Source organism: Cervus canadensis, chromosome 6 (genome assembly GCF_019320065.1).
Source record: "Cervus canadensis isolate Bull #8, Minnesota chromosome 6, ASM1932006v1, whole genome shotgun sequence".
Taxonomy (NCBI): domain Eukaryota; kingdom Metazoa; phylum Chordata; class Mammalia; order Artiodactyla; family Cervidae; genus Cervus; species Cervus canadensis.
Window position 1 is genome coordinate 56,988,973 of NC_057391.1, and position 26,610 is coordinate 57,015,582.

Below are 26,610 nucleotides of genomic sequence, written 5' to 3' on the forward strand. Positions count from 1 at the left end.
ATTATTAAGCAGGAAAATGCAAATTAAAATCTGCAATGAGCCATCTTTTTATACCCAGCAATTGAGAGAAATTACAGCCTAGAGGACAGTGTCTAGTATTTGGTGAATATGTGCACCAGCAGGGTTATTTATATCCTGCTCTTAGAGTGCAAACTGTTTTAACCACCTTTGAAAATGATTTGGCATTACCTAGGTAAGTTGAACATTACATGTAACCCCTAAGCCTACCAGTATTTACCTTAGAGAAACCTTCATGTGGACACATACATACTCTTTCATCTATATAAGAATGTTTACAGAAGTACTGTTGTTGAGAGCAAAACCCCAGAACAACCCAAGTGTCCCATCAGTGGTACAAAGGACAAAGGCATTCTGGTATATTCATACACAGGCATTCTAGATTTCAGTGATCTTAATGAATTATAGCCACATGCATCAGAATCTCAAAATCAGTCAGTGTTTGAGGGAGAGAGCAGCAGCAGGGGGAAGCAAGTCACAGAAGAATGTGGACGTGTAATTCCATTTTTATAAAGGTAGAACTGCAAAAGTACATAATTTATGTTTTGGAAATACAGAAGTCCACAGTAAATCTATTTTAAAAATTGAAGGAGTGATAAACACAATTCCGAATAGCCTCTGAGGGAGGAAGAGAATAAAGTGGTGGAGGAAGCATGCAGTGGACTTCAAAGGATTGGTGATGTTTAATGGATGATAGTGGTTTGTTTTAATTATATAATATTAAATACACAAATAGTTATGCAGATACTGTCCATAATAAACACATGTTATAAAGCAACTTGTCAGGAACATCTTTTGCTGATCTTTTCAAAAAGTTTCCACCTGTTTTCTTTGTTTACAAAGTTCGGTATTGTTCTTTTCTTACAATTTTAATGATAATTTAAAAGAATTGGTCAGCTTGTTCCTCAAGAGTTTTCACACTTTCCTTGCCTTACAGATTTCCCATCAGACATCGCAAACAAATCTCTCTCTGAGAGCTCTGCCGCAATGCTCTGGAAGGCCAAAGGCAGGAGGAGAAGAGCCTCCCACCCGACTGCGGAGTCCTCTAGTGAGCAGGGAGCTAGTGAGGCTGACATTGACAGTGACAGTGGCTACTGCAGCCCCAAACACAGCAACAACCAGCAGCCTGCTGTGGGGGGCTTGAGAAATCCCGATTCTGGCTCCATCAGTGTATGTGACGTTACTTTATCCTCTCATCTGTCATCTCTGTCAGTGTTATCTTTGTGTCTTTGCCTAAAGCTGAAGTATCTATTTTCATTAACAGTTCCTATAATACGATGGTTAAAGATGTGTTTTGTATGTTTTACTATTAATATAAAAATACTCATTTATGGAGAAGTATTTTTTCTAAGATTATAATAAGTGTACTTCACAGTCGATGGAATTGTGAGATGTTTTGCAAGGAATATGGTGTTTACTCTTAAGCAGAAAATAATTGTCTTTTTTTTTGTTTCTATTTTTAGCATGTGGACTCATCTGTATGTGCAGGTACTTATTTTCTGCATAGTGTTTTTGCTCTCTTTTCTTCTCTGTCCATGTCACAGTTTTGCTTTAAGCATGAAGCTTGCTGATGCTACAAAAAAATTAGAAGTCTTCCAAAGAAATGCAAGTTAATTTGAAAATATGGTTTTGTTGATAAAATTGGGAGAATGTCAGCTGGAGGTACTCTGCAAGTTGACACTTAACATTACCAAGAACTGGAAGGCCACTTAAAGTTTATGGAAATTTTCCAGAGTTACATTTAGAATGACTGAGTTTCAACACATGATGTTAGGGGGCACTTTAGGTTTTGGAGTCTTTATAATTATATTTTAAAATCTCATTTATTATAGGTGGTGTAAATTGGTCTAATGTAACTTGCCAGGCAACTCAGAAAAAACCTTGGATGGAAAAAAATCAGACATTTTCTAGAGGTGGAAGGCAGACTGAACAAAGAAATAATTCACAGGTAATTTGGATTAGGTTGGAGAAAGAGGTGTGAGATGAATTATTATAAATTATGGCTTTGAAGAGCAGTGTCCTTAATTTTTGGCGATGCATATTGTGTTTAACATGGTAATCTGTACCTTTGAAGTAGTTTAACGAATAAAACTATTATTTAAATAATGAAACAAAATGGCAAGATGTTGAATAGGTGGGATATATATTGTACCATTTTCTACTTTTCTCTATTTAAGAAATGTATTTGGATATTTTATAACTTAAAAAAAGAATACAGTCCTGCTTCGTCTTCTGTGACTTTTTCCTATCTATATAAAAAACATAAAGCATGTTAATGCCTTAAATATTGATTTTTTTGACCTTCAGGACCACAGCCTTGTCCATGTCTTTCCTTGACTATAAACACCACCGGCCATGCTTGGTGCTTGGTGCGGTACCACAGTGATGGCCACCTCGCGCTGTGATGTGGCCAGACTGCGTAGCTTCCTGGGTTTGGGGAGCGAGATTCAGCTGCAGTGCAGCAGAGCAAGTTGTATACTGCCGCAGGCTTCCAATAACTACCTTCCTGTGTTGGTTGTCTATAAAATCAGGGAGGCATTGGTTGGTCAGTATTTTTCCTTTTTTAATTTTTAGATAGCATGCCTGGATTTCTTAAATCTTGTTAATGGGAATTAAAGTTACCATGTGAGTAGATCTAGATGAACTGAAATAGAAGTAAGTTAATAATGGATTGAATAAACCAAATACTTGCCTGTGCCTTGCCTCCCTGAAGTGAAGTTCCCTAGCATTAATTTTGCTGTCAGGAAAACAAGTAGAATAGTGCCTCTTCCCTACGGTTATTGGAAAAATGAGTCATTGTTGTTTGTGGCAGGCTTGTGAAGCAGTCTAGCTTTATTTGATCAAAAACAAAAGAGCTGAAACAAGAATTGTTTATATAGATTAGATAAACAAAATCTGTGGAATGTTTGGTCAAGTACTAAAATTTTATCTTGAAATTGTAACTGCTAGTCCTGCCAAGCTTGCAGTCTCAGCATTGGTACTTTTGATGTCAGTAGCCCTCTAGAGAGTAAATAATACTGATACAGAAAAATATTTTATCTCTGCCCCAAAGCTAAGGAGAATGGTGAAAAAACACAAAACAGAAAATTATGGAAATGCATAAACATTTGTTTACTTTGTATCTGTTCATTCCAAAAGAACTGGAGCCAGGTGTTGAACAATGTGTTTTCTTTTCTACTTCTGAGGCTTTGTTGTACTTTTCTTAAGTGTGCAGTTGTTTGATTTTTTGATAGGGATAATCTTTTTTTTTTAAGTCAAAATATTTTCCCTTTGCAATTTCTGATCATTTTAAGGCTTAAAAAAAGCCTTTTAGAAATGCAGTAAATATTCATTTGTACTTTCTGCTGCTTTTTTACAGTGTAATGTTTTCAAAACTTTTTTATCCAAGGTTTTCTTTTGAAGCGTGGTACAACATAATGATGTCAGTTTTCACAGTAGTTAACCAGTTGTCTTAATGTTGTAATATATTAATTTTTTCTGATTTACTCTTTTAGTAATCTGCTAATTTCTTATGTTTCAGGTTCTGTTTTTGACCTTTTTCCCCATTTATTAGATTTATACACCTGTACAGTGTGGTTTTAATTACTGAACAATGACATGATTTTTTAATACTTTTACCAGCGTCTTAACATTTGAAACAGCAGGTTTTTTTCTATACTCTGATGTAACCTTAATTGTAAATGATAGAGTCTAAAAATTTAAGTTTTATTTTTGAGTAAAATAAAAATGGTTTTATTTTGTGAATAGGTTGAAAAAAATATATGAAAAAGGTTATACAACAAACAATCTCATTTGCATCCTGCCTCCACATGTGTTCTCCTCTTACCTGTACCTGTGTATTTGCCCAGTTTCTTCATGTCATTATAAGTAAATATATAAGTATGTATCTCATGTTTTATTCATTCTGTTCTGTGCTCTGTTCACATCTCTTAACAATGTATCATAGAGATATTGCTGTATTATTTACTCAGAGGGTTTCTGCACTTTTTTAAGCAACTCCTAATGTTGTTGGTGGAGAAGGCAATGGCACCCCACTCCAGTACTCTTGCCTGGAAAATCCCATGGATGGAGGAGCCTGGTAGGCTGCAGTCCATGGGGTTGCTACGAGTCGGACATGACTGAGCGACTTCACTTTAACTTTTCACTTTCACACACTGGAGAAGGAATGGCAACCCTCTCCAGTGTTCTTGTCTGGAGAATCCCAGGGACAGGGGAGCCTGGCAGGCTGCCGTCTATGGGGTCGAACAGGGTTGGACACGACTGAAGTGACTTAGCAGCAGTGTTGTTGGGGCTTCCCTTGTAGCTCAGTTGGGAAGGAATTTGTCTGCAATGCAGGAGACCTGGGTTCAATTCCTGGGTCGGGAAGATCCCCTGGAGAAGGAAATGGCAACCCACTCCAGTATTCTTGCCTGGAAAATCTCATGGACAGAGGAGCCTGGCCAGCTATAGTCCGTGGGGTCACAAGAGTTGGACACAACTTCCAACTAAACCACCACCACCACCTAATGTTGATGCATCCTTGATATTTTCTGGAGTCCTGTTGATGGACACTTTGTTTATAAACTATTGCTATTGTGGACACAGTGTTATTTTGAAATCTGTGTGTACAGCAGTAGAATATATTCCTGGATAAGTATTGCTGAGTGAAAAGGTGAAGTCACCTCTGTTATTTGGTAAATATCACCAGATTGTGCCATTTTGCATTCTTAACAGTAATGTGGAGAGTGCTTATTTCCATAGAGCCTCAGAAATCATGTGTTTTCAATATTTTGGATTTGTGCCAGGGTTAGGAGAAATAGTGTATTCATATAATTGAGCATCTTTCCATATGTTTAAGGACCATTTGTACTCTTATGTGAACTTGTTATGTTCTTTGCCCATTTATTGTGCTTTGACCTTTTTCTCTGTTTTTGTACATTTTTAAAGCAATTTGATCAAGCTCTTAACCACATTTAAAGAAATTTTAAGAGCCTTTAGTCTGTTATATGAGTTGCAAATATTTTACTAGAATTGCATTTTTATTTTTGACTTTGCTTAATAATTGCCATGCACAAGTTTGTTTTAAATACTGTTAAGAAGTTGATTTTTTATAAAGAAATTTATCTGAAATTATCCTCCAGTGTGTTTATGCTCTTATGTTTTTTACATTTAAATCTTTATTCCATTTAGAGTTTGTCTTAGTGGATGTTGTGAGAAATGGGTCTTATTTTGTATTTTTCATGTGGCTACCCAAGTCTCCCACCACTGTGAATTGACAAGTCCATTACTTCATCTGTTTGAGATAGCCACCTTTATCACCTATTAAATTTCCATATATTTTGAAATCTTGTTTCTGGATTTTCTATTTTGTTGTTTGGTCATTAAATTAATCTATCAACTTAAGGAGAATGGACATCCTTTATGATGTGGCATCTTTCTAGAAAAAAAAATATGTCATTCTCTTTTTGAGTCACCTTTTGTGTTCTTTAGAAGTATTGTATAGTTTTCTGAAAACAAATTGCTACATATTCCTCATATGTTAATTCTTAGTGTTTTTCTTTTTGCTATGTAAATGGAGTATGAAAACTTAAATCTTTATATATTAATTTTATGCTAGTCATTTAAAAATCTTAATATGTATTTGTTGTTTTTGCTTTGTTCGGTTCTGTATGCCCAGTCTCTATTAACAAAACTCTTTGAGAAGAACTTAAAAAAAACAAAGGTTCACTCCAGGAGGTAATTGAAATAGTTGCATATTTGATCCCCTTGAACTTTGTTGGAACTATTAGTTGGGGATTTTAATTTAATCCTCAAACTTTGTCTCCAAGAATTAAGTTGCATTTATTTTTTAAAAGAATTATTTTTGTGTTTGTAACAACATTAATGCATATATATTAACTGTGGTTTACAAGAAGGCTAACATTTTGATGTAATTGTAATGCTGTTTGGAAGGCAGATTTACATTTACTTTTTTGTGATAGTGACTGTACAAAGGAATGTACAAATTTCTACTCAAGAATTACTCTCTTGCTTCCTATTCATCCCTATGTTAGGGCTTGATTGTTAGTACTCATTTCAGTGTGAATAATTTCTGTGAATTAAGTCGTTTCTTTGGTACCTGGACATTGTAAATTGTGTTTGTTTTGCCATCCTTTGTGTGAGCTTCTTTTCATGAACCAATTTTAAAAATACTGTATTATGAAAAATTTTAAATAGACATTAAAGTTGAAATAATTTTATTGAGAACATTCCTTGCTAGATGCTATCAAAGATTTTTCTAAAATTGGCTTCATCACATGGTGTATTTTTCTATCTGTCTCTCTATCCATGTTCATGAGTCTATTTTTTTTTTTCTATTTATTTTTTTTTATTAGTTGGAGGCTAATTACTTCACAACATTTCAGTGGGTTTTGTCATACATTGATATGAATCAGCCATAGATTTACACGTATTCCCCATCCCGTTCCCCCCTCCCACCTCCCTCTCCACCCGATTCCTCTGGGTCTTCCCAGTGCACGAGGCCCGAGCACTTGTCTCATGCATCCCACCTGGGCTAGTGATCTGTTTCACCATAGATAGTATAGATGCTGTTCTTTTGAAACATCCCACCCTCACCTTCTCCCACAGAGTTCAAAAGTCTGTTCTGTATTTCTGTGTCTCTTTTTCTGTTTTGCATATAGGGTTATCGTTACCATCTTTCTAAATTCCATATATATGTGTTAGTATGCTGTAATGTTCTTTATCTTTCTGGCTTACTTCACTCAAAAATATGGAACGCTTCACGAATTTGCGTGTCATCCTTGCACAGGGGCCATGCTAATCTCTGTATCGTTCCAATTTTAGTATATGTGCTGCCGAAGCGAGCACTCATGAGTCTGTTTTAAGATGAAGTAAATATTTAAAACCAAGAATCTGTTGGGTACCTGGAAAATTATCTAGTTTCTTAACATGTACTTATAGTTTATAGGAAGTAGCCCAGTTTTCACAATAGATCCTCTAAGGAAGAATTACATTTACTGTGTGGACTGTGCTGTAGCTTATAGTTCTGCCATACAACCTACTTCCCAGAAGAGTGTAAAAATTCTGTTTCTTATCAGCAAGTCTTTTTGGACCTGTTGATTAGCATGAGAATTGCCAGGTGCTTCCAGGGCTTTGTGTGCATATTTTTTATTTCATACCTAAAGCCTATTTACCAGCACCTGCAGTCCAGGTCCACTTCAAGTTCTGTTTATTAGGATTCTTGAGTAACTGGTAAAGAAGACTGTACTTTTCACATCTTCTCTAAAGTGTCCTGGTTAAGAAGGGCATTTCATATAAGTTGCATTGGGTACTTAAGAGAGGGAACTTGATTGCCTTAAGATAATGCTTTTTCTTACTCTTAAGTTCTCTGTATGACAGTTGAACATTTTGCAGATGTATTAATAGGATAATAATTTGTGTGACCGAAATTTTTATCCTCAAATCTGTTTTCTTATAAACAAGATTTAAAATTTGTAATATGTCTTAGGATTAAAAAATATGAAAGCTGCAGATACTAATAGATCTGAAATAGTTTTTTATAAAAAGGTAATGCGTAGTTTCTCTCAATGGTAACATCGTTCAAAACTACAGTGCAATGTCACAAGCCCGATACTGACATCAATGTAGTCAGGATTCAAAACAGATGCATTACTATAAGGATCCCTTATGTCATTCTTTTATAGCCAGACTCCCTTCCTTTCCTCACTAGCTTCTCCTTAAACTCTAGAATCCACTAATGGGAATCTACTAATCTGTTTCCCCATTTTATGATTGTGTCATTTCCAGAATGTTGTATACATAAACTGATACAGTCTTTTTAGGATTGACTTTTTTCACTAGTGTGGTTTTCTGGAGATTCCTACAGATTGTTAGTTATATCAGTAGTTTGTTTTTATGATTGCCTACTGTTTTATAGGGTGAATATACCACAATGAGTTTATGCTCTCAATGAAGGACATCTGGGATGTTTCTTGTTTTTGGTATTACAAATAAAGCCAATATAAGTGTTCATGCATGGGGGGGAATAACATGCACTAATTATCACATTTTTGTGTTTTCATTATATTTACCTCATTTGTCAAAGTTTTACCTTTTTATAACAAATTATGCACTTTATGAAAATTTGTTGAGTTGTATACTTTTGGGTACATTTCTGTATGTTATACTTCAGTAAAACATTTTACTTAAAAATAATACATTTTTCTCCTCCTCTGGGGTTTATTTAGGTTGGATTCAGATGCCGAGGACATAGTACTTCCTCAGAAAGAAGACAGAATTTGCAAAAGAGACAAGATAATAAGCAGTTAAACCCCAGTCAGTCTCACCGAGGCGACCCAAATTCTGAGTCTTTATATTTTGAGGTATTTATTTCAAACTGTAAATTGTTATAGCAAATGTTCCCATTAAGAAATTAATTTTTATTACATTATAAGTACTTTTTATGTCTTAATCCATCACTGCTGTTAGATTGTAAGTTACCTAGAAGTATTGACTCGCATTTTTTCTTGGTTACATAGTTAGCCTAAACATTAGCTTTATTAATGTTTGTTTGTATAAATTTTTATCATGAATATTCATCATTTTGAAGTAACATGCAGAGATAGAACTTAATTTTATATGAATTTCACCTAATATGAATCTTTTCAACTTTAATTATCAGTGTTGAGTCTCTTTTGTTAAGGCTTTCAAATTTGAAAATAGTTAAATCTGGTTAATTTGTGCTGCTAGTGAGGAGACTTGAGAAGGAAGATAAAAGGCTATTTTACTTTCTCTAATAGGCAGACAGTTTATATCCTAATGGCAGTGTTTTTATTACTTATTCATCTAACTGGCACTCATTGGAGGCCTGTTATGTATTTAGTAAGGTGCTCTGCATGATACATTAAAATGAATAAACACACTACCCTTAGGGAGATTACTGTGTAAAGAGGAATGTAGGCATGTACACACCTGGTAATTCTTAGGTGTGGTTAGAGTTGAAAGGAGTAGTAAGTTTTAGGTTGAGGCAGGATAGGGGTCACATTTGGAATAGGTTTTAAAGAATGAGTAGAGTTTGTGTCAAGATGGTGAACAACATCCCAGGTAACTCAATTGAATAACTCATTTTTGTTAACATAGTTTCTATAAAATGGCTTAATAGTTGGGTTTTAAATATATTGGAGGCCAGAGGCTAGAGATGAATAATATGTTACATAAGCTTGATAATTGCCCTAAAGGACTTGAGAGTGCATCTGAAGTATTATATCAAGAACGGTACCTGTGGCAGATTTTTTATTTACCCTTAATCATGATTCATTCCATAGTTGTATTTAAAGATATTAGATATAATTTTCAGTGTAAAGGAGGATATTCGTTAAGAAATTACTCTGAATAGGAAATTTATTTTTATTTTTTAACTTTTAATCTTATTGCTAGGTATATGTAGCAGTGGGACAGGGAATATATTAATGAAATTCACATTAAGCCATTTCTTTAAAATCCAAATTATGTGAAATGTGATAAAATCCTTTTTGAATTTCTTTTTATTTACCTGACTACCTTGGGTAGAATTACTAATAAAAATGGAGTTTTAGATGCAGAAATCTAAAGGATGGATGTCCTCATCCTTGAATAATTAAATTAGCTTTGTGTTAGCCTGTGAGAAATGAGACTTCCTTTTTAAGACTGACTTAAAATAGTTCAATACTGAGTTAATTACTTGAGTTGATTACTTCCCCATTTCTCATTACTCTCAAGCATTATAAAAGGTTGTTCTTAAGAACTTATTGCTTTGGACTGTGTTTTACTTAAAATGTGGAACTATTTCAGGATGAAGATGGATTTCGAGAACTAAGTGAGAATGGAAATGCTAAAGATGAGAATATGCAACAGAAACTTTCTTCAAAAGTAGTAAGTGACTTTTAAAAATGATAAGTAAAATGTATGAATCTTTTGAGCCATGATTGTGTTGGAAAGAAATACTACAGGGAAGTATAAAGACTTGGGCAGATGGTATTGAAGAAACACCATATTTAGGACTGATTTAGTATTTTCAGCATAGCCAGAACAGACACTGTCCTTTGAAGTCCATAGTTCCATTTCAGAGAAGTAAATACCATTTATTAAATGACATTATGCAATGTACAGTCCATGCTAAAATTTCCCCAGTTGTTAGAAAACTTTACTTTGGAGTTCTTTTGTTTTTAGTACAGAATCCAGATGGTTATATTACCTACTGCAGTATGCTGTTTTGTCGCTATCATTTTCCAGTCTCCCAGTCTAGAATGGTCCTACCACCTCACTGTTCTTTATGACATTGAATCTTTTGAACAGTCTAGCCCAGTTATACTTGAGAACTTCTCACATTCTAAATTGTCTTTCCTTATGATTAGACTTTTATGGACTCAATAAAAAATGTTTTTCTCTGGTTATCATAGTTGGATGATTTACCAGAAAACTCACCAATCAATATAGTTCAGACTCCAATTCCCATTACAACCTCAGTTCCTAAACGTGCAAAAAGTCAAAAGAAGAAAGCTTTAGCAGCAGCCCTTGCCACCGCTCAAGAATATTCAGAAATAAGTATGGAGCAAAAAAAACTACAGGTATGTAGTCATTTTTATGAATAAATATGGTAGTTTATTTGGTAGGTTTAGGGGAGAGGGTGGATGGAAGAGTGACAAATATAATTATCTTAAATTGCCACTTTTTTTTATCTTATCACATGGCTTGCAGGATCTTAGCTCCCTGACCAGGAATTGAACCCACACCCTCCACAGTGAAAGCATGGAGTCCAGACTGCTGGACTGCCAGGGAATTCCCTTAAATTGTCACATTTTCATACTATAACAAAAATGTTTTCATATTTATCTTGCAGGAAGCTTTATCAAAGGCAGCTGGAAAAAAGAATAAAACACCTGTGCAGCTAGATTTGGGGGATATGTTAGCAGCTCTGGAAAAGCAACAGCAAGCCATGAAAGCACGGCAAATTACTAACACCAGACCTCTGTCATATACAGGTAATGTCATTCATCTGAGCAGTATGTTATTTGACTTTGGTAATATATTTTGGATATTGTTCATCTAAATTATATATACCTAAAAAAAAAATCCAGAGTCTAATTACTCAGTAGCTCCTCTCCTGTCACACTATTACCTACCTTTCATTCACCCTAACCCCCAGTCTGTCTTTAAAGGAGTGATCCTCTTCAAATATAAGTTCAAAACTCTCCAGTAACTCCTCTTTTCACTTGGAGTGAAGCTGGAGTTCTAAGTCATATCTCAGCTGACGCTGTTACCTTTTGCCCTTCCTCACCATTCTCCCTTGGCACACTCTGCTTTAGCCACTCAGCCCTTTGCTGTTCCACAGACACTTCTAATGTGCTGCTAGCTCTGCTCTTTAGGCTTGTGCTTTACCTGGAACTCTCTTCCCTCAGGCATCAGTATAGTGTGTTCCCTCAGGCCCTCTGGATCTCTGTTCAGATTTGTCAGTTGGTACATATCATTAACCAACTTTGAAGGCAGCAGTAAGGACCACAAGTAATTTGTTTCCATAACTGTTAAATTATCCAATTTAAAACCAAATGGCAAACCTAGGAGTTTTGATCAAATTTTGTGTGTATGTGAGAGAAAGAGAGTGGGATTCCGAGGGAGAAAATGATCTCGCTTTCTCCTGAAACAGTGTATTTTAACAAACCTCATCAGAGTTAGGCTCAGCAGCTTTGAAGTGCTCCCTTATTTGCTTTCATAGTCTTTGTTTTAGAGGATGAGAAATAAAATAAAGGAAAGGGAAAGGCACCAATAAAAAGCACTGATGTTGAGAGGCAGAATTGAATTTTCTGTTTCTTTTGTTCCTGTATAAAGGATCTACTATTTTTAAACAAAAAGATAAGTAACAGTTTATAGCTTTAATTGTGTGTGCAAAATGTTTAAACCTATAGTTAATTACCCATCCAGTATGAACCTTAGCTTAGAGTAACTGTTAATAAAAATAATATTGAAAAAAAAAAAAAAAAGAACTGAAAAAAAAAAATAATACTGAGCACATCCCAGGCTTTAGAGTTACATGCTGTTGAGATGAGGAGAGTGGTGGTAGCGTCTTACTAAGAGCAAAGGAGCCTGGGGAATGGAGCTGAGAACTAACAGTGTTCGGGGTCAGTGTGGTCTAGGGCTTGCATGCGGGGGCTTTGGATTTGAACTATCTCCTGGATCCTATTCTTCCATATATTTCCTTGGCGAGTTACTTAATCTTCCTGTGCTTCAACTTCCTCTTATTAAAATAGAGATAATACAGTACCTGCTTCAGGATTGTTTTGAGGGAGTAAATGGGATGATACATGTAAAGTGCTCAGTAACGTGTAACTAATTATTTAGGGGAAAAGACCATCAGTCTGTGATACTTCAAGTGGCTTACTATAACTTTGATTCATTTAACACATGTTAATATATACAAGTGTAATTATCTACATGCAAAGCATGGTGTCAGGAACTGTGGAGTTACAGATATGATTAAGATATGTCTGTGGTCAAGAAGATTATAGTGTAGTCAGAAAGACATAAACACAAAGCTCATAAAAAGCAGTGCTTCGGGAAAGGTGCCAGCAAAGTTTAATGAACTTATAGAAGAAAGAGTGATTTATGTCAACAGGACCATATGGGGAGGATGTTACAAAAGACTTCATATGTGATTTGAACTGGAGTTTGAAGGGAGAGTAAAGTTCTTGACAGGTAAAAATGAGATTAATCTCTAACCTGTCACTGTGTTTAAATTGGTAAGGGTTGATTACAAAGAAATCAGCTTTCTTGGGAAGTCCAAAAGAAGGATGGGACTATGGCAAAGATGTAAAAGGATTTTGAGAAAGTTAATAGGATTTTTTAATTGATGGAATGTGGAAACAAGTCAAAGATGACTCCAGACTCTCTGACTTAGAGCATTGTGTTGGTGGTAAGGGATATGATGATTCCAAATAGACAAGAATCATGGAAGAAGAATTTTCTTGGGAAGAGCAGACTCTGGCCCTGTTGTATTTGAAATGTAAGTTAGGGAGATCTTGGTGGTTCCTATTTAGTTAGGTATGAAGTTCAGGTTAGAAGTCAGTAAATTTCAAATAGGGATGATTGTTGTAATTGGAAATATATAAGATTGTCAAGGGAAAGAAAAATTAGGATAAAAGATGTAGAACACTCAGACTTAAAACATGGAAGGAAAAAGAACCAGAAAAACAGGTTTGAGAAAAAGTAAGAAAAATAGAATGGAATGTAACGGAAGATGAGGATAGACTTTTCAAAAAGAGGAAGGAAAAAACTAGAGTAGAGCAAAGATTCAGAATTAGATTTGGCGGTTGTAAAATTATATGTGATCTTGGCAGTAGCAGTTTCAAGAAAGTGGGTAAGGCAGGGGCCAGATTATAATGATTTGAAAAGTGATGGGAAAGCTGACTATTTGGAAGTTACAGAAAGAGAGAGGGAGTGGTGGTGCCTTAGAAGCCAGTCAGGGGAGAGGTTTTGTTGGTTTGCCTGCTGTTTTTCATCCTTTCATGTAGAGAAGATTTTAACTTCTTTTGGGGAGTTAGGGAAGAACTTGAAAGATTAAAGGGGAAAGGGATAGAGCAAAACCCTTGAGGAATTTAATCCTGAGATGGGATTGCTAGCAGAGGTGGTTGGTGAGCCTAGGGTGGGAGTAAGGATGCCTGCTGCCTCCTGTCAGGTGGCTTAAAAGCTGATATTGGAAAGCATCTGCTCAGGGAAGTGACAGGAAAGCTTTTCTGCTAGAGTGAGAGGATTGAGATGATTAATAGAGGCAAGGTTTACTGAAGGATGGGCGGTATGCACTGGAGAATGAGGGTAACGATCAATCAGGCATAAACGAATTGCTTGAATAGTACTGAAGAATACAGCTGAGAGGGAGAATCATCATTCTTTACCGACAGGCTGAAATGAGGAGTGACAGAGTACTTACCTTATATAAGGGTCATTCTTAGATTCATTAGCAATAAGAAGAGGTACAGAGTTTTGAAATTTCAGAGGTAGAATGGTTCTTTGGAGCTGTATCTGAGGGACACTGCACGGCCATATACTGCTTCTGCTATTATGATGTCAGTTTTCCACAAGAAAAGGATGTTCTTGTTCTTAGACATTTATCATTAGAAATTTTGAAAGTATGTGGAGTTGGCCATAAGAGTAAAACTATGTTCTTGTTTGCTTTTAGTGGTCACTGCAGCTTCGTTTCACACTAAAGACTCTACTAACAGAAAACCTTTAACCAAAAGTCAGCCCTGTTTGACATCCTTTAATTCTTTGGACATTACTTCCTCTAAAGCAAAAAAAGGAAAAGAAAAGGAAATTGCGAAACTAAAACGGCCCACAGCACTTAAAAAGGTAAATCAAAACTGGGGGATGTTTATTTTATAGGATAAATAAGGGTTTAAATCTGTTTTGCAAATGTAGTTGTGGCATTTTAGCCAACAAATTATTGTGGAAAGTATGTTAAGCACGCATCTTCATGATGACTAGTTAGTTAATTTGAGGTTAGCATCTCAGCATCATGACTATTTTCCTGTGTTGACCAAGGCCCTGTAGAATGAGTTCTGTCTGTAAGGTTAAAGAGAAAAAAATTAAACATTTAGGTATCCAAAAACTTTGGACCCTAGGAATCAGAAGCCTGAGGTTCTAGTACCAACTTGGTACTTAGTGTTACGTTTTAGCAAACCTTTCTTACCTTCATCTTCTTTGTCTTTAAGTTGGGGATAATATCTGCTCTCTTTAACTCAGTTTTATTATTAGGAGGAGCAGGATGAGATAATACATAACCAAATAAATCTAATGTAACTCTGTGGTCTGATTTCCAAGCTTTATTTTACCCATTTTGGGGGAAGCCCTAGTTTGTCAACTAGGATTTAAAGAATGAAGCAGATCTGGTTTAATAGCTGTAGTATTATATTGTCTTCCTTTATTTTGGATATAGTACTTCCTTCAGCTTCACTGCCTAAAATTACATTTACCTTTTTGCCAGTTTCCACATAGCCAGACAAAATCCTCATGTCCATTTTTTAAGTGTATAATAGTGAACATTTTAATTATTCAGTACATACTTAAAGAGTAATATAAGACTGGTAATGACTTTTAGGTTATTTTGAAAGAAAGAGAGGAAAAGAAGGGTCGTTTAACTGTGGACCACAGCCTTTTGGGATCTGAGGAACCAATAGAAATGCACTTAGATTTTATGGATGATTTGCCGCAAGAGATTGTTTCCCAGGAAGGTAAGATCACTCCTTTTCCCTTTCTTTTCATAAAGTGATCCAGAGTTTTTTAATTGGTAGGTAACAGCACATCACTAGTTACTCTCCTAAATATGCTCCATGTTTTATCTAAGTTTTTTTTATGTTTGAGCATTTATTTAGAAGATGCTTCTGTAAGGAGATACTTACAGGAGGGGCAGGTGTTAATAGTAGGTCTGTGGCAGTTTTGAAGCTTAAATCCTGAATTTATTGTGAACTCTCATAATTATGATCTCACTAATGTCTCCTCTGTAACTGTCACAGTTCCTTTTATTTTGTCTTCTTTTATATCCAGAACACAGTTGGCTGTCTTGTCTTTGCAGGACTACAGTTGACCCTTGAACAATGCAGGTTTGAACTGCACAGGTCCACTTGTATACAGATATTTTTCAGTTAATTTTGTGGAATTAACACACATGCCACAATGAGTAGAGAATTGTAAAGCTCATTGCCGTGCGGAGTCCAGTGGGTTGATAGGATTCAGTCCCATACAGCGGGTAGCCAGCACATGATTCCAAATCAGACCTCAGGCCAACAGCAGATACCTTCAAAAATTTCTACTACTGTGAAAGAAAGATTTTGGGAGACACCTGACTAGGTCCCTTTTTCTACTGCTATTTGTTCTTCAAATTTCAGCAAACTATTTAAATCCGATTTACATGTAGATATAGTAGCAATGTTCCATTGGGTTTAGAAAAATAAATTTACTTCTAAGAATTGTTCCAATATATTTGGTTAGGGTTCCCCGTTACTCTCAATTAAACATCTTTCCCTTTGTATTTGGGTGTTATCTATTTATCCATTCATTCAACAAGTGTTTTTGAATACTTGCTGTGTGTACTCTAATAACTGGAGTGGGGGCTGGAAGCTCAGGAAATGTAATAAAGCTATGTAGTGGGCTGTCCCTGTTACAGTAAATTTACAATCTAGCAGAGAGATAAGGTATATATGTAATTTTGCAAATTAATGGACTGGACAAATAGTAACTCATTTCCTGAGTTCATGTGTTTGAGAAGGAAGCAGTAACTAAAGGAAGCAATTGAGTCAAAAGATGACAAATGTGGCTACCTGAGCACAGGAGCAGAGACCAGATGAAAGAGAAACTTAGGTGGTGCTTGGAGAATCGGAAGTGGTGTGGAGGGAATGAGAGAGGTGGAACCATCATTGCTAGCAGCAATGGGAATTTTAAGGCAGTTTTAAAAAATTATTTCTAAGAAAGAGGTGGAAAAATAGAAATGTAGGAGACAGGTAATATGATCCGGAAAGAGGTGCAGAAGCAGATATGTCTCTTTGTTCTTCAGTTTAGATCCTCTAAGGGTACGTGTTTTAGGTTGCTTTGCCGTCTCTCATCTTTTCTGTGAAGACGTATAGGCTGTGCTTGATTTTTTTCAGAGTATATTTTAAGACCTAATAGGAAGATTTGATACTTGTAGTATATGAGAAATGTTTGTGATAGGAACAATGCCCAACTTGGTAGCTTCTGGAGAATTTGAAAGTGATACAAAAGATACTGCCATTCTAAGTTGTTTTGATTGGTGTAGGACTTTTCAGCATTTGAAATTTCTAAATTCTTTCTCCTCACCCCACTTCTCCACAGATACTGGACTGAGCATGCCCAGTGATACGTCCCTGTCTCCAGCAAGTCAGAACTCTCCATACTGTATGACACCTGTGTCCCAAGGCTCTCCAGCTAGTTCTGGGATAGGCAGTCCAATGGCATCTTCAACAATAACCAAAATCCACAGCAAAAGATTTAGAGAGTAAGTTTTAGTCTTTATTGAGGTTGAATAGTTTAAATATCTTGATTGTAGTTCTGAATTTAATATTGTTATTGTTTCTTGGTGGGTTGAGCCAACAATACCAGAGATCTTTAAGTTCTTTCAGATTTAGTTTAACAGCTGGTTTTATTATATGGAAAACATTTTATCTGTGTTCATGTAAAAGTGATTTGACAATAAATATTCTTTTTATAGCAACTAGTGTTCATCCCTAGGAAATTTGGCCTCTTAGAGCTTATCTATAAAATGCCATACTATGACATCTTCCCTCTCCAGTACTTTTGCTTTTTGGTTCATAATGTCCTTCAAAAAAACTCTCTAATCAATGACAATTCTAAGACCCTACTATATGAAGTCAGCCTATTACCTAAAGCTATTTGTTTTTAAGTGTATATTTCTAAGTTTTAAAATGCCCATCTGTGAATAATCTTGAACTGATGGTCATTGCTCTGAAGGATTTGGGAATATGAACATTTGTGTAGATGAATTAATTTTACCTTTATTCTTTCTTGCTTATGAAAGAATCCCAGGGTAAGAATAAAATGGGTGTGAATTCAAACCACATTGGTTTGTTCTGTTCCTTTTTTTTATATTACTGTTTTGAGCAAATACTTACCACCTAGATTTGAAAAGTTAATTAGTTAAGTGTCAAATAACAGATGTAGGGCAAGTAAATACTTGGAGAATAAAATTTTGCTCATGTATGAAATAAACAGTTTGGAAGAAAAGCAGAATAAAGAAAGTTGCTTTTTTGGCATTTTATTCTTTAATTGCATTCCTTAATTTTGTGTACTTTATTAATCTTGTGTACAATCTGTCCGGTTGTATCCTCCGTTCTGAAGTAATGTCATACTCATAAGTATATAAGCATTTTTCACATAAACATTAGAAAGACCTCCAACATTATTTTTTTCACTAGAGAAAGGCAAGCCTGGATTTTCCCACCATATAATGTTGTTTACAAGTGGCAATTTGCTGGCCCAGCATTCTTAGATTAGAAATTATCCCAGTTCTCCTTGTTAAATACCTGCTTATGATAGAGATTATGGATGAGAACTAGCAAAGTAGAATATATAAGTAGTTTACTTTCATGGGGTCGCAAAGGGTCGGACACGACTAAGCGACTGAACTGAACTGAACTTACTTTAACTTGAATGACTTCCTTACCCTTGAAATTAAGGACTGCGATGGCTTCGCACTTCACTTCCTGTTTTCTGGGCTGTGGCTCTCTCACAGAGAGCCCCATTCAGTTGTTTTGCCTATTATAAGGGCATGTGACTTTTACCTCGAAGATCTCTTTGGTTTTGACTTCAATTTAATTACTGAATTCATCTTCTCTAGTCATATATTTTCAGAGTTAGAGGGACCATTGAGGCTGTCATCCCTATTTTTATGGTTCAGGAAGCCAGTGCCTGGAGACTGTGATATATCCAAGCGTGGATGATGAACTGTTGGTATTAGGCATTTGGTTAGCTTTTATGAAATCAATCTGTTTCCTATTAGAGGCATCCTTAGTATTCATTGGAATAAAATAACTTTATGCATTATCTCTTTACCAAAAAATGCCTGTTTTTATCTAATAGAAGGCTAATATTTTATTCATACCCTTAGGAATTTAGTAATTAGGTGTTTAGATAGTATTTCCCTGAGGTCTGTCCTTTACGTAAAAGCCAATCTGTTCTAATTCACAAGAACTCCGTTATTTTTCTCACTGACTGAAGTATTTAGGAGATTTTAAAGACTTGGTTTTTTGTTTGTTTGTTTTTTAATGAAAACCTGTTCCTGGATGTATTTTTTTCCTACATAATTTTATAATTACCTATTTTTGGTTTCCTTTACAGGTATTGTAATCAGGTTCTTTGTAAAGAGATTGATGAATGTGTGACTCTTCTTCTTCAAGAGCTTGTCAGCTTCCAGGAACGCATCTATCAAAAGGACCCTGTGAGAGCAAAAGCAAGGAGACGGCTGGTTATGGGTCTTAGAGAAGTTACGAAACATATGAAGTTAAACAAGATCAAGTGTGTGATAATTTCTCCAAATTGTGAAAAGATCCAATCCAAAGGTATGAGCATTTTACTTTTGAAGTGTCTTGATATTTATGTGGTATAATTGTGGAATATGTGGTGACTTTTAAAAGTGGAAGCCATTTGTCTTCTTTAGGAGAGTTTAGGTATAAAACATAATATTGAATATGAGTAAAGAAAATGAAATATTTCACTTATTTCATTTTAATAAAATTGAGATCAGATTGTAAAGAAAATCCCCATTTATGAACCCTGGTGAAGGATTTAGGTTGAGCCAACCAAGTGTCCCCTTTGTTGTAAAAATTTTTTCAGTAGAATTTATTTACAGAGGTAAAGAAATGCACTCTTACAAGTTTACTACTTTAAAAATTTTCACATTACCCTTGATAGCTCTTTTCTCTTAAAAAGAATTAGGAAAAAGATAAAAGTGTCTGCTTCTGTTTATGGTGGAGATTTGTCTCAGAAATCAGCAGTAACAGAGGCCTTTGGGTGAGCCAGCACACAAGTACTTTGTACCATGTCATGCACCCTTTTTTGTCCTTTTTGATGATTGGAGTAGACAGATGCTTCAATAGCAGTAACAGGCATATTCTGCACAGGGGAGACATACTAGTAAAAACAGTCATTTATAATCGGTCTTCCTGCTTGTGATGGGGGGCTTACATGAGCTGAGAGATCGGATAAAAGGCATCAGCTACTATTAACAATTATAATTAATTAAAAAAATGGAAAGTATTGATTATATTGAAATTTGATTCCTGTTGTGCTAATCCCTGTGGGGAAACAAAAATACTGGCATTACAGAAATATGGTATTTAATTGGGGAGAAAGAAAGTACGTACCTCTATCCATAGATACGAAAATGTGGAGAACAGCCTAAGTGACCCCAAGCATTCATAGAATCCTTTGCTGCTGTGTCTTTTGCTTTAGCTCTAGGGTGCTGAAATAGCTTCATTTAGGAAATAACTAAAATAAAACCTATATGTCTCAGGTGGCCTGGATGAGGCTCTCTATAATGTTATAGCCATGGCACGGGAACAAGAAATTCCATTTGTGTTTGCCCTTGGAAGAAAAGCTCTAGGTCGCTGTGTGAACAAGCTGGTTCCTGTTAGTGTAGTGGGAATCTTCAACTACTTCGGCGCTGAGGTAAGACTAGACACAGCCCCTTGGTGCCCTCGGCCACCACCCCCACAGTACGTTTTCCTTGGACACATGCCAGTGTTGTGTTTGAGAATTTGCAGAAGTGATATGGTGGCTCTCCAGGAATGAGTGGAAAATTCTTGAGTATTACATTTCCTTTTTTAGTGTTGAAAACATTTGTGTAAGTTAATCCTATAGCATTTTGAAAAGATTTTAGCTCATATTTCTGCCTCAGTGGGTTTTTTTTTTTTTTCTGGGTTCAGATATGTAGTACTTGATAATATATATAATTGCTGGGTAAAGATATCTGGTATTGTGTAATGTAAAATAATTTTCTTCAGTTTATATGTTGGGTTTATTGTATGCTATTAGGAGTCAAGTGAGAAAAGAACCCTTTAATTTGGAGAGGATTTTCCTTTAGAAAACCAAATTCCTAAACCTGTTGAGAGAACAGTTCTTCACCTATGATAGTTGTTTTCCTCTCATAGTCTGCTAACACAAACTTTGCCCATTGGAGCTGCTAAATGATAAAGTAAATGTTACTTATTTAGACTAATGCTTATTAACTGATAACATAAAATTGGTTTTTGTTTTGTTTTAATATGTGGGGTTCTTTTTAGTGTATCATTTGACTTTATTGTGATTTTTTTACATTGACGTGTTTTCAGTTATACTTGTTTTAAATTGTATACAATCTTGGAGAAGGAAATGGCAACCCACTCCAGTATTCTTGCCTGGAAAAGTCCATGGACAGAGGAGCCTGGTGGGCTGCAGTCCATGGGATTACATGACTGAGCATGTGTGCACGGGGGTGGAGGGAGATGGGTTGGTAGCAATAAAGTGGGAGAACTGAAATAAATAAACAAATAGTATACAATCTGGTGCATAAAATAAGACTTTTATATGAAGTTGAAGCTAAAGTATTTTGTGACACCGCTGATGAACAGTTTTCCCTCTTCTCAGCCTTACTGTTTGTGTATATTTAAGTGTCTGTCTTTCCTTTCCAGTTCCCATATTTGTATAGTCCCATCCCCCTATTTATTCAGTTTCTCTCCCACTTCCCATTAAATTTTCTGTGTACCCACCTACTCTGAAGAGTCATGTAATTAACATTTGTGCTTGCCACAGGAGCCCGTGCTTTTCTCAGTTATAGAGTCAGCGCTGCCTTGCTGTAGTTCGTGTGTTTCTTCGTGTAACTGAATTTCTTGAGGGCAGGCCCCTTGTCTTTGTGTCTGACAACCTTTCATATTACTCGGGAACGAACAGGTGATAAACGTTTAATAAATTGTGTAGTAGATGTGTATCTCCCTGCTGTGTTAAACTATATCTGAGGATTTGGATGATAAATAGCTCTATGGTAAAGACACATAGGCTCAGTGGTAAAGAATCAGTCTGCAATGCTAGAGGCGCAGGTTCAATCCCTGGGTCACGAGCATTCCCTGGAGAAGGAAATGGCAACCCCCTCCAGTATTCTTGCCTGGGAAATCCCGTGGACAGAGAAGCCCAGCAGACTACAGTCCCCAAGGTCGCAAAACAGTCAGACACAACCTAGTGACTATAATGTTATAGCCATGGCACGGGAACAAGAAATTCCATTTGTGTTTGCCCTTGGAAGAAAAGCTCTAGGTCGCTGTGTGAACAAGCTGGTTCCTGTTAGTGTAGTGGGAATCTTCAGCTACTTCAGCGCAACAACAAATGACACATAATAAAAATGTAGTCCTTTTTTGTTCACTGTTCAAATTTGTGGACTAGGATCAAGATCAGGAAAAGTAGACATGTTTGTTTTTAGCTGTATTGACTTCTTACTCAATTAGATGTATTAAGTTATTTGAATGCTTTTATATTATAAAATGTTTGCCAGTTTTATTTGTCCATTGCTTTACTTGCCTTTTCCATTGTGAGGTAGGTGAGTTACTGTTTACCAAACACTTTCAAAGAATGGAGGTCAAGGAAATGCTGATACACTGTCAAGAGTGTCTACTGTAGTAAATATGGCAGCCCATCTAAGTTAAATTTACCATCTAGTAAGACTAACCTTTGAATTAAACTTTCGTTCTTTACACTGATACTAGAGACTTTTATTCCCTAACAGCTTCTCGCTTCAATTGTGTTTTCTTTTCTATCATTTTACTTCCAACAGTTTCTGTGTTTTATTGTATTATAAAACCAATGTAAATCTCAAAATTGCGTACCCATATGCCTGTTTTCTTTGTTGGCTTCACTGAAGTGCTTGATTTGTTGAATATTGCAAAGAAATATTTATGACATGTTACATGTTTTTAATGGAGTCCATCCTCCTTCCCTTTTAAAATTAAGTAAATCCTGAATATATTTTTGATACTACTGTCACCTACCTCTCTTCAAAAATCAAAACAATTAGCAACAGTGTTTACTGTACCTGCTGCTATAAAGCATTTAAGCTGCAGCTGGGTAAAGCATGCTACTTATGTTTTTTCTTCTCAGGTTTAATTTATAGACACGTGTTTTTCCATAACATTATGGCACTTTTTTTAAACCATGCTTTCATGGTATGGTTTATACTTAAATGACAGTGCTTTATTTAGAAAAAAATAGTTGTGTTGTACTTTTCCCCCATTTTCTGAAAACATAATTTTATGTACATAATTGAACATATTCTTACAGGTAGCCAGATTGTATCTACCATCTGAAATTTTTTACTTAATGTGTGGGTATATATTTTGCATTATGATACTAAATCAAGACATTAAAGAGGAGTAGAATGTTGTTAAATTGTGAGGTAAAAACCAGTAAAAGGACTTTTCTATAGCTCAGATGGTAAAGAATCTGCCTGCAATGCAGGAGACCCGGGTTCAATCACTGAGTCAGGAAGATCCCCTGGAAGAGGCCATGGCAACCCACTCCAGTATTCTTGCCTGAAGAATCCCATGGACAGAGGAGCCTGGTGGGATATAGTCCATGGGGTCACAAAGAGTCAGACACGACTAAGTGACTAACACATACACACACACACACACAAGAACCACTGAGTTGTTCTTTGATTATCTTTTTGTGACTGTGGAAACTTCAGTTTGGTTTAGATATTGTTATACCTCCTAGTTACTGAAGTACAATTGTAATGCTATATGAATTTTGCTGTTTTACTAACACATGTGTGCTCCATTACTTACCATTTCACTGGGATTGATAATTCTATTCATGTTCATTCTGTTTTGCTGATGGAAGAACATCTAGTTAACTCTATATTGTATTTCTAGGTTCTTTATTCAATTTTTATAATTTGCCTTTCATTGTTTTCAAGGCCCAGCTAGCCAAACACTAGCTAGCCAATCACTTGACTTCTGTTTGTTTTTTTTTTTAAAGCATTCTTTCAACAAAGAAACATCATAGGGAGCTTTTAATTCCTATGGAGACTGCCATCTCCTTCTACGTTCTTGAACATCACCCTGCATACACCCATTCTCTTATATTCGAACCCATATGAGATTCTTCACTGCTCCCCAAACAAGCCTTGAACTTTATTAAAGTCTGTGCCTTTGTTTATGGTTTTGCATACTTGGCTAAAAATGCACTGTCTCCACCCCTGAATGCTGTGCCAGATTTTCAAGGCATATATCAGGCGTCACATTGCTTTATGAACTCTTCAGTGATACCTAGCAGCTAGATGTTTCCTCCAAAAGCTAAACACTTTGTACATCTCTGGGTATTTAAGGTGTTGTGCGTTATTGTCTCCTGTCCTCTCCTTTCAGCCATATAGAAGGTTCCTTGAGAGCAGAGTGGCCGTTCCAGTAGTCTGTCTACCCACTGTAGTGCTAGATGCTATAGGGTGCAGTTGTTGAATTAGTAAACTCTGTTGAGTTAATAAACTCTGCAAGAACTTTAATATAGTGCATAATTTATTGGCTAGTACTGAATCAAGAATTTGCTTCAGACTTGTGAGAATCATTAAGTTACAGAGAAAAAAGAAAATAAGTTACAGTATTTTATAGAGTTCTGTGGTTTGCATACCTTTGGATTTTGTGCTGATGGAAAGTGTATCCAGCCCTGAAACAGTAGAGATATTTATTGCTAATGATGGTAATAAAGAGTATAACACAAAATGGATTAGGCAATCTCTCTTTTTTTTTTAGAGCCTGTTTAATAAGTTAGTAGAACTCACTGAGGAAGCCAGGAAAGCATATAAAGATATGGTTGCCGCAATGGAACAGGAGCAAGCTGAGGAAGCCTTAAAGAACGTGAAGAAGGTGCCACACCACATGGGGCATTCTCGGAATCCCTCTGCAGCAAGTGCCATTTCTTTCTGCAGTGTTATTTCCGAACCCATCTCTGAAGTAAATGAAAAGGAATATGGTAAGTTGTTATATACCATCTTAAATGACTGAAATTTTGAAATAATTTAATGATTAAAGTCATTTTATTTTATTTATTTTATTTATTTTTTAAGTCATTTTAAAAATGACTTTCCATGACTACCTTTTGTTTTAATTTTCTTGATTATGCAAATTTTGCTCACATATTTGTTTTAAAAATTGCATTAAACACCTCCGTTGAAAGTTAAGAAAATATTTGGGGCTGAGAGCTTCTGTTAGACCCTGAAATTAGTTACATTTCCAAAATCTTAAAAAGAAAAAAATCCCAAAGGGATTTAAAAAAACCAAATGTACCATTCTTCTGACCTATAACTAAGTAAATTGTAGGAAGTTTCATTCTAATACTTTATACTGTTTTTTAATTCACTGTCATTCATATAAAAATACTTATTGAACATCTACTTTGTGCCACACCCTCTGGGTATAGAGGAGAGATTAAGCCTAACATCATGTTTATTCTTCTGCAGTTTGCAATACAGTGTAGAGAAAGCTATTATCCAGATAATTTGAGAATGTGACATTGGGGCTGGGAAGTGATTAAGCCCTCATCTGTTTATAAAGGTAAAAATTAAAACTATTAAGGTTAGGGCATGTGAGACAGGTGAACAGCAATGGATGAAAGACAAAATTCTGTAGGTGAAAATCTGAAGAAGAATTCTTACAGGAAGCCAAGAATGAGTGGTCAGAGGGTTTGTTTCAGAAGCAAAACATTAGCAAAGATCCTGATACTTCATCCTTGACTATTAAAATTTTGTATCTAATAAGTAAACAAAAGTCCTGAATATTATTCAGTCTAAACTTAGCAAACCTAGATGTGTGAGATTTGTCCTGAGTTAAACCTGATGGTAATCAAAAAGAAATACAGACTAAATACAGCATTTATGTATAAGATTTAAGGTAACAAATATTGACTGTAATCTACATCTTAGTAGTTAGTTGCCTTACCTTGTCTCTATAATACTTTGTACTAGAATACTAGCTCACATTCTTGATCTCGTTTCTGATCCACTTCCTCAGTTCTTTTTTTAAAATAGCTTAGCCACCTCCTTCAACATGACTTCTTCTTTCTCTCTTCAATCTTACCTGAGAGTTTACCAAATAGTTTGTTGCCACCTAAAATTTAACATGTAAAAAACTGAGTTGTTCACCGTTTGAAACACTTTGATGATGCCCCAGACTAGAGGCAATTAACAGGTTATTGTGCACCTTTTAGAAACTCTTTTGGCCAAGGAAAGGTGATTCTGGCTTAGAGGCAGACATAGTTCTTCAACTAAAACGATACTAGTTGAAAATAAGTCAAAGGGCAAACTTTGTAAATGAGATCAGTTCTCTGTACTGCAGTGTGCCAGGTCTCAAAGATAAACTGCATGGTAAATTCCTAAAGCTGTGGGTTGAGGGAAATGACAGTGATCTGGGCACATTTGGGCCCATGAAAGAACAAAGTACCAGATTTAAAATGTTCAAATATTGAAGCCTTGATTTTTCCACACTCTGCCTGGGCCATTTAACCATAATTGGCTAATTTCTGAGCCTCAGATTTGTCTTCAGTAAAATGAAGAGGGCTCATCTAGGTCCTATAAGGTTTAATTCAAAACTAAAGTTCTCTAAACTAATGGTTGAATTCTAAGAGGAGTTACAATTATACTGTGGAAGTGGCAGATTCAGGGGATTAGGTCTGATAGACTGAGTGCCTGGAGAACGATGAGTGAAGGTTCGTGACACTGTACAGGGGGCAGTGATCGAGGCCATCCCCAGGAAAAACAAATGCAGAATGGCTGTCTGAGGAGGCCTTACGTATAACTGAGAAAAGAAGAGACGCTGAAGGCACAGGAGAAAAGGAACGATATACCCATCTGAATACAGAGTTCCAGAGAATAGCAAGGAGAGATAAGAAAGCTTTCCTCAGTGATCAGTGCAAAGAAATAGAGGAAAACAGTAGAATGGGAAGGACTAGAGATCTCTTCAAGAAAGTTAGAGATACCAAGGGAACATTTCATGCAAAGATAGGCACAATAAAGGACAGAAATGGTATGGACCTAACAGAAAC

At 35.9% G+C, this 26,610-nt stretch overlaps 1 protein-coding gene and 1 non-coding gene across 2 annotated transcripts in view; one reads left to right on the forward strand and one right to left on the reverse strand.

Annotated features, from left to right (window-relative positions):
- SECISBP2L (SECIS binding protein 2 like) overlaps positions 1–26,610 on the forward strand; it is a 55,776-nt gene that overhangs the window by 17,742 nt on the left and 11,424 nt on the right. The window contains exons 5-17 of the mRNA XM_043472044.1: positions 956–1,188; positions 1,482–1,506; positions 1,851–1,966; positions 8,244–8,378; positions 9,826–9,906; positions 10,434–10,601; positions 10,874–11,015; positions 14,204–14,373; positions 15,122–15,254; positions 16,870–17,032; positions 18,892–19,112; positions 20,066–20,220; positions 24,324–24,543. Coding sequence (XP_043327979.1) covers positions 956–1,188; positions 1,482–1,506; positions 1,851–1,966; positions 8,244–8,378; positions 9,826–9,906; positions 10,434–10,601; positions 10,874–11,015; positions 14,204–14,373; positions 15,122–15,254; positions 16,870–17,032; positions 18,892–19,112; positions 20,066–20,220; positions 24,324–24,543 — 1,962 coding nt within the window. The remainder of the gene's footprint in view (positions 1–955; positions 1,189–1,481; positions 1,507–1,850; positions 1,967–8,243; positions 8,379–9,825; positions 9,907–10,433; positions 10,602–10,873; positions 11,016–14,203; positions 14,374–15,121; positions 15,255–16,869; positions 17,033–18,891; positions 19,113–20,065; positions 20,221–24,323; positions 24,544–26,610) is intronic.
- LOC122444394 lies at positions 6,761–6,864 on the reverse strand. The gene has a single exon (XR_006270237.1). It is a non-coding gene; the product is annotated as a U6 spliceosomal RNA (small nuclear RNA).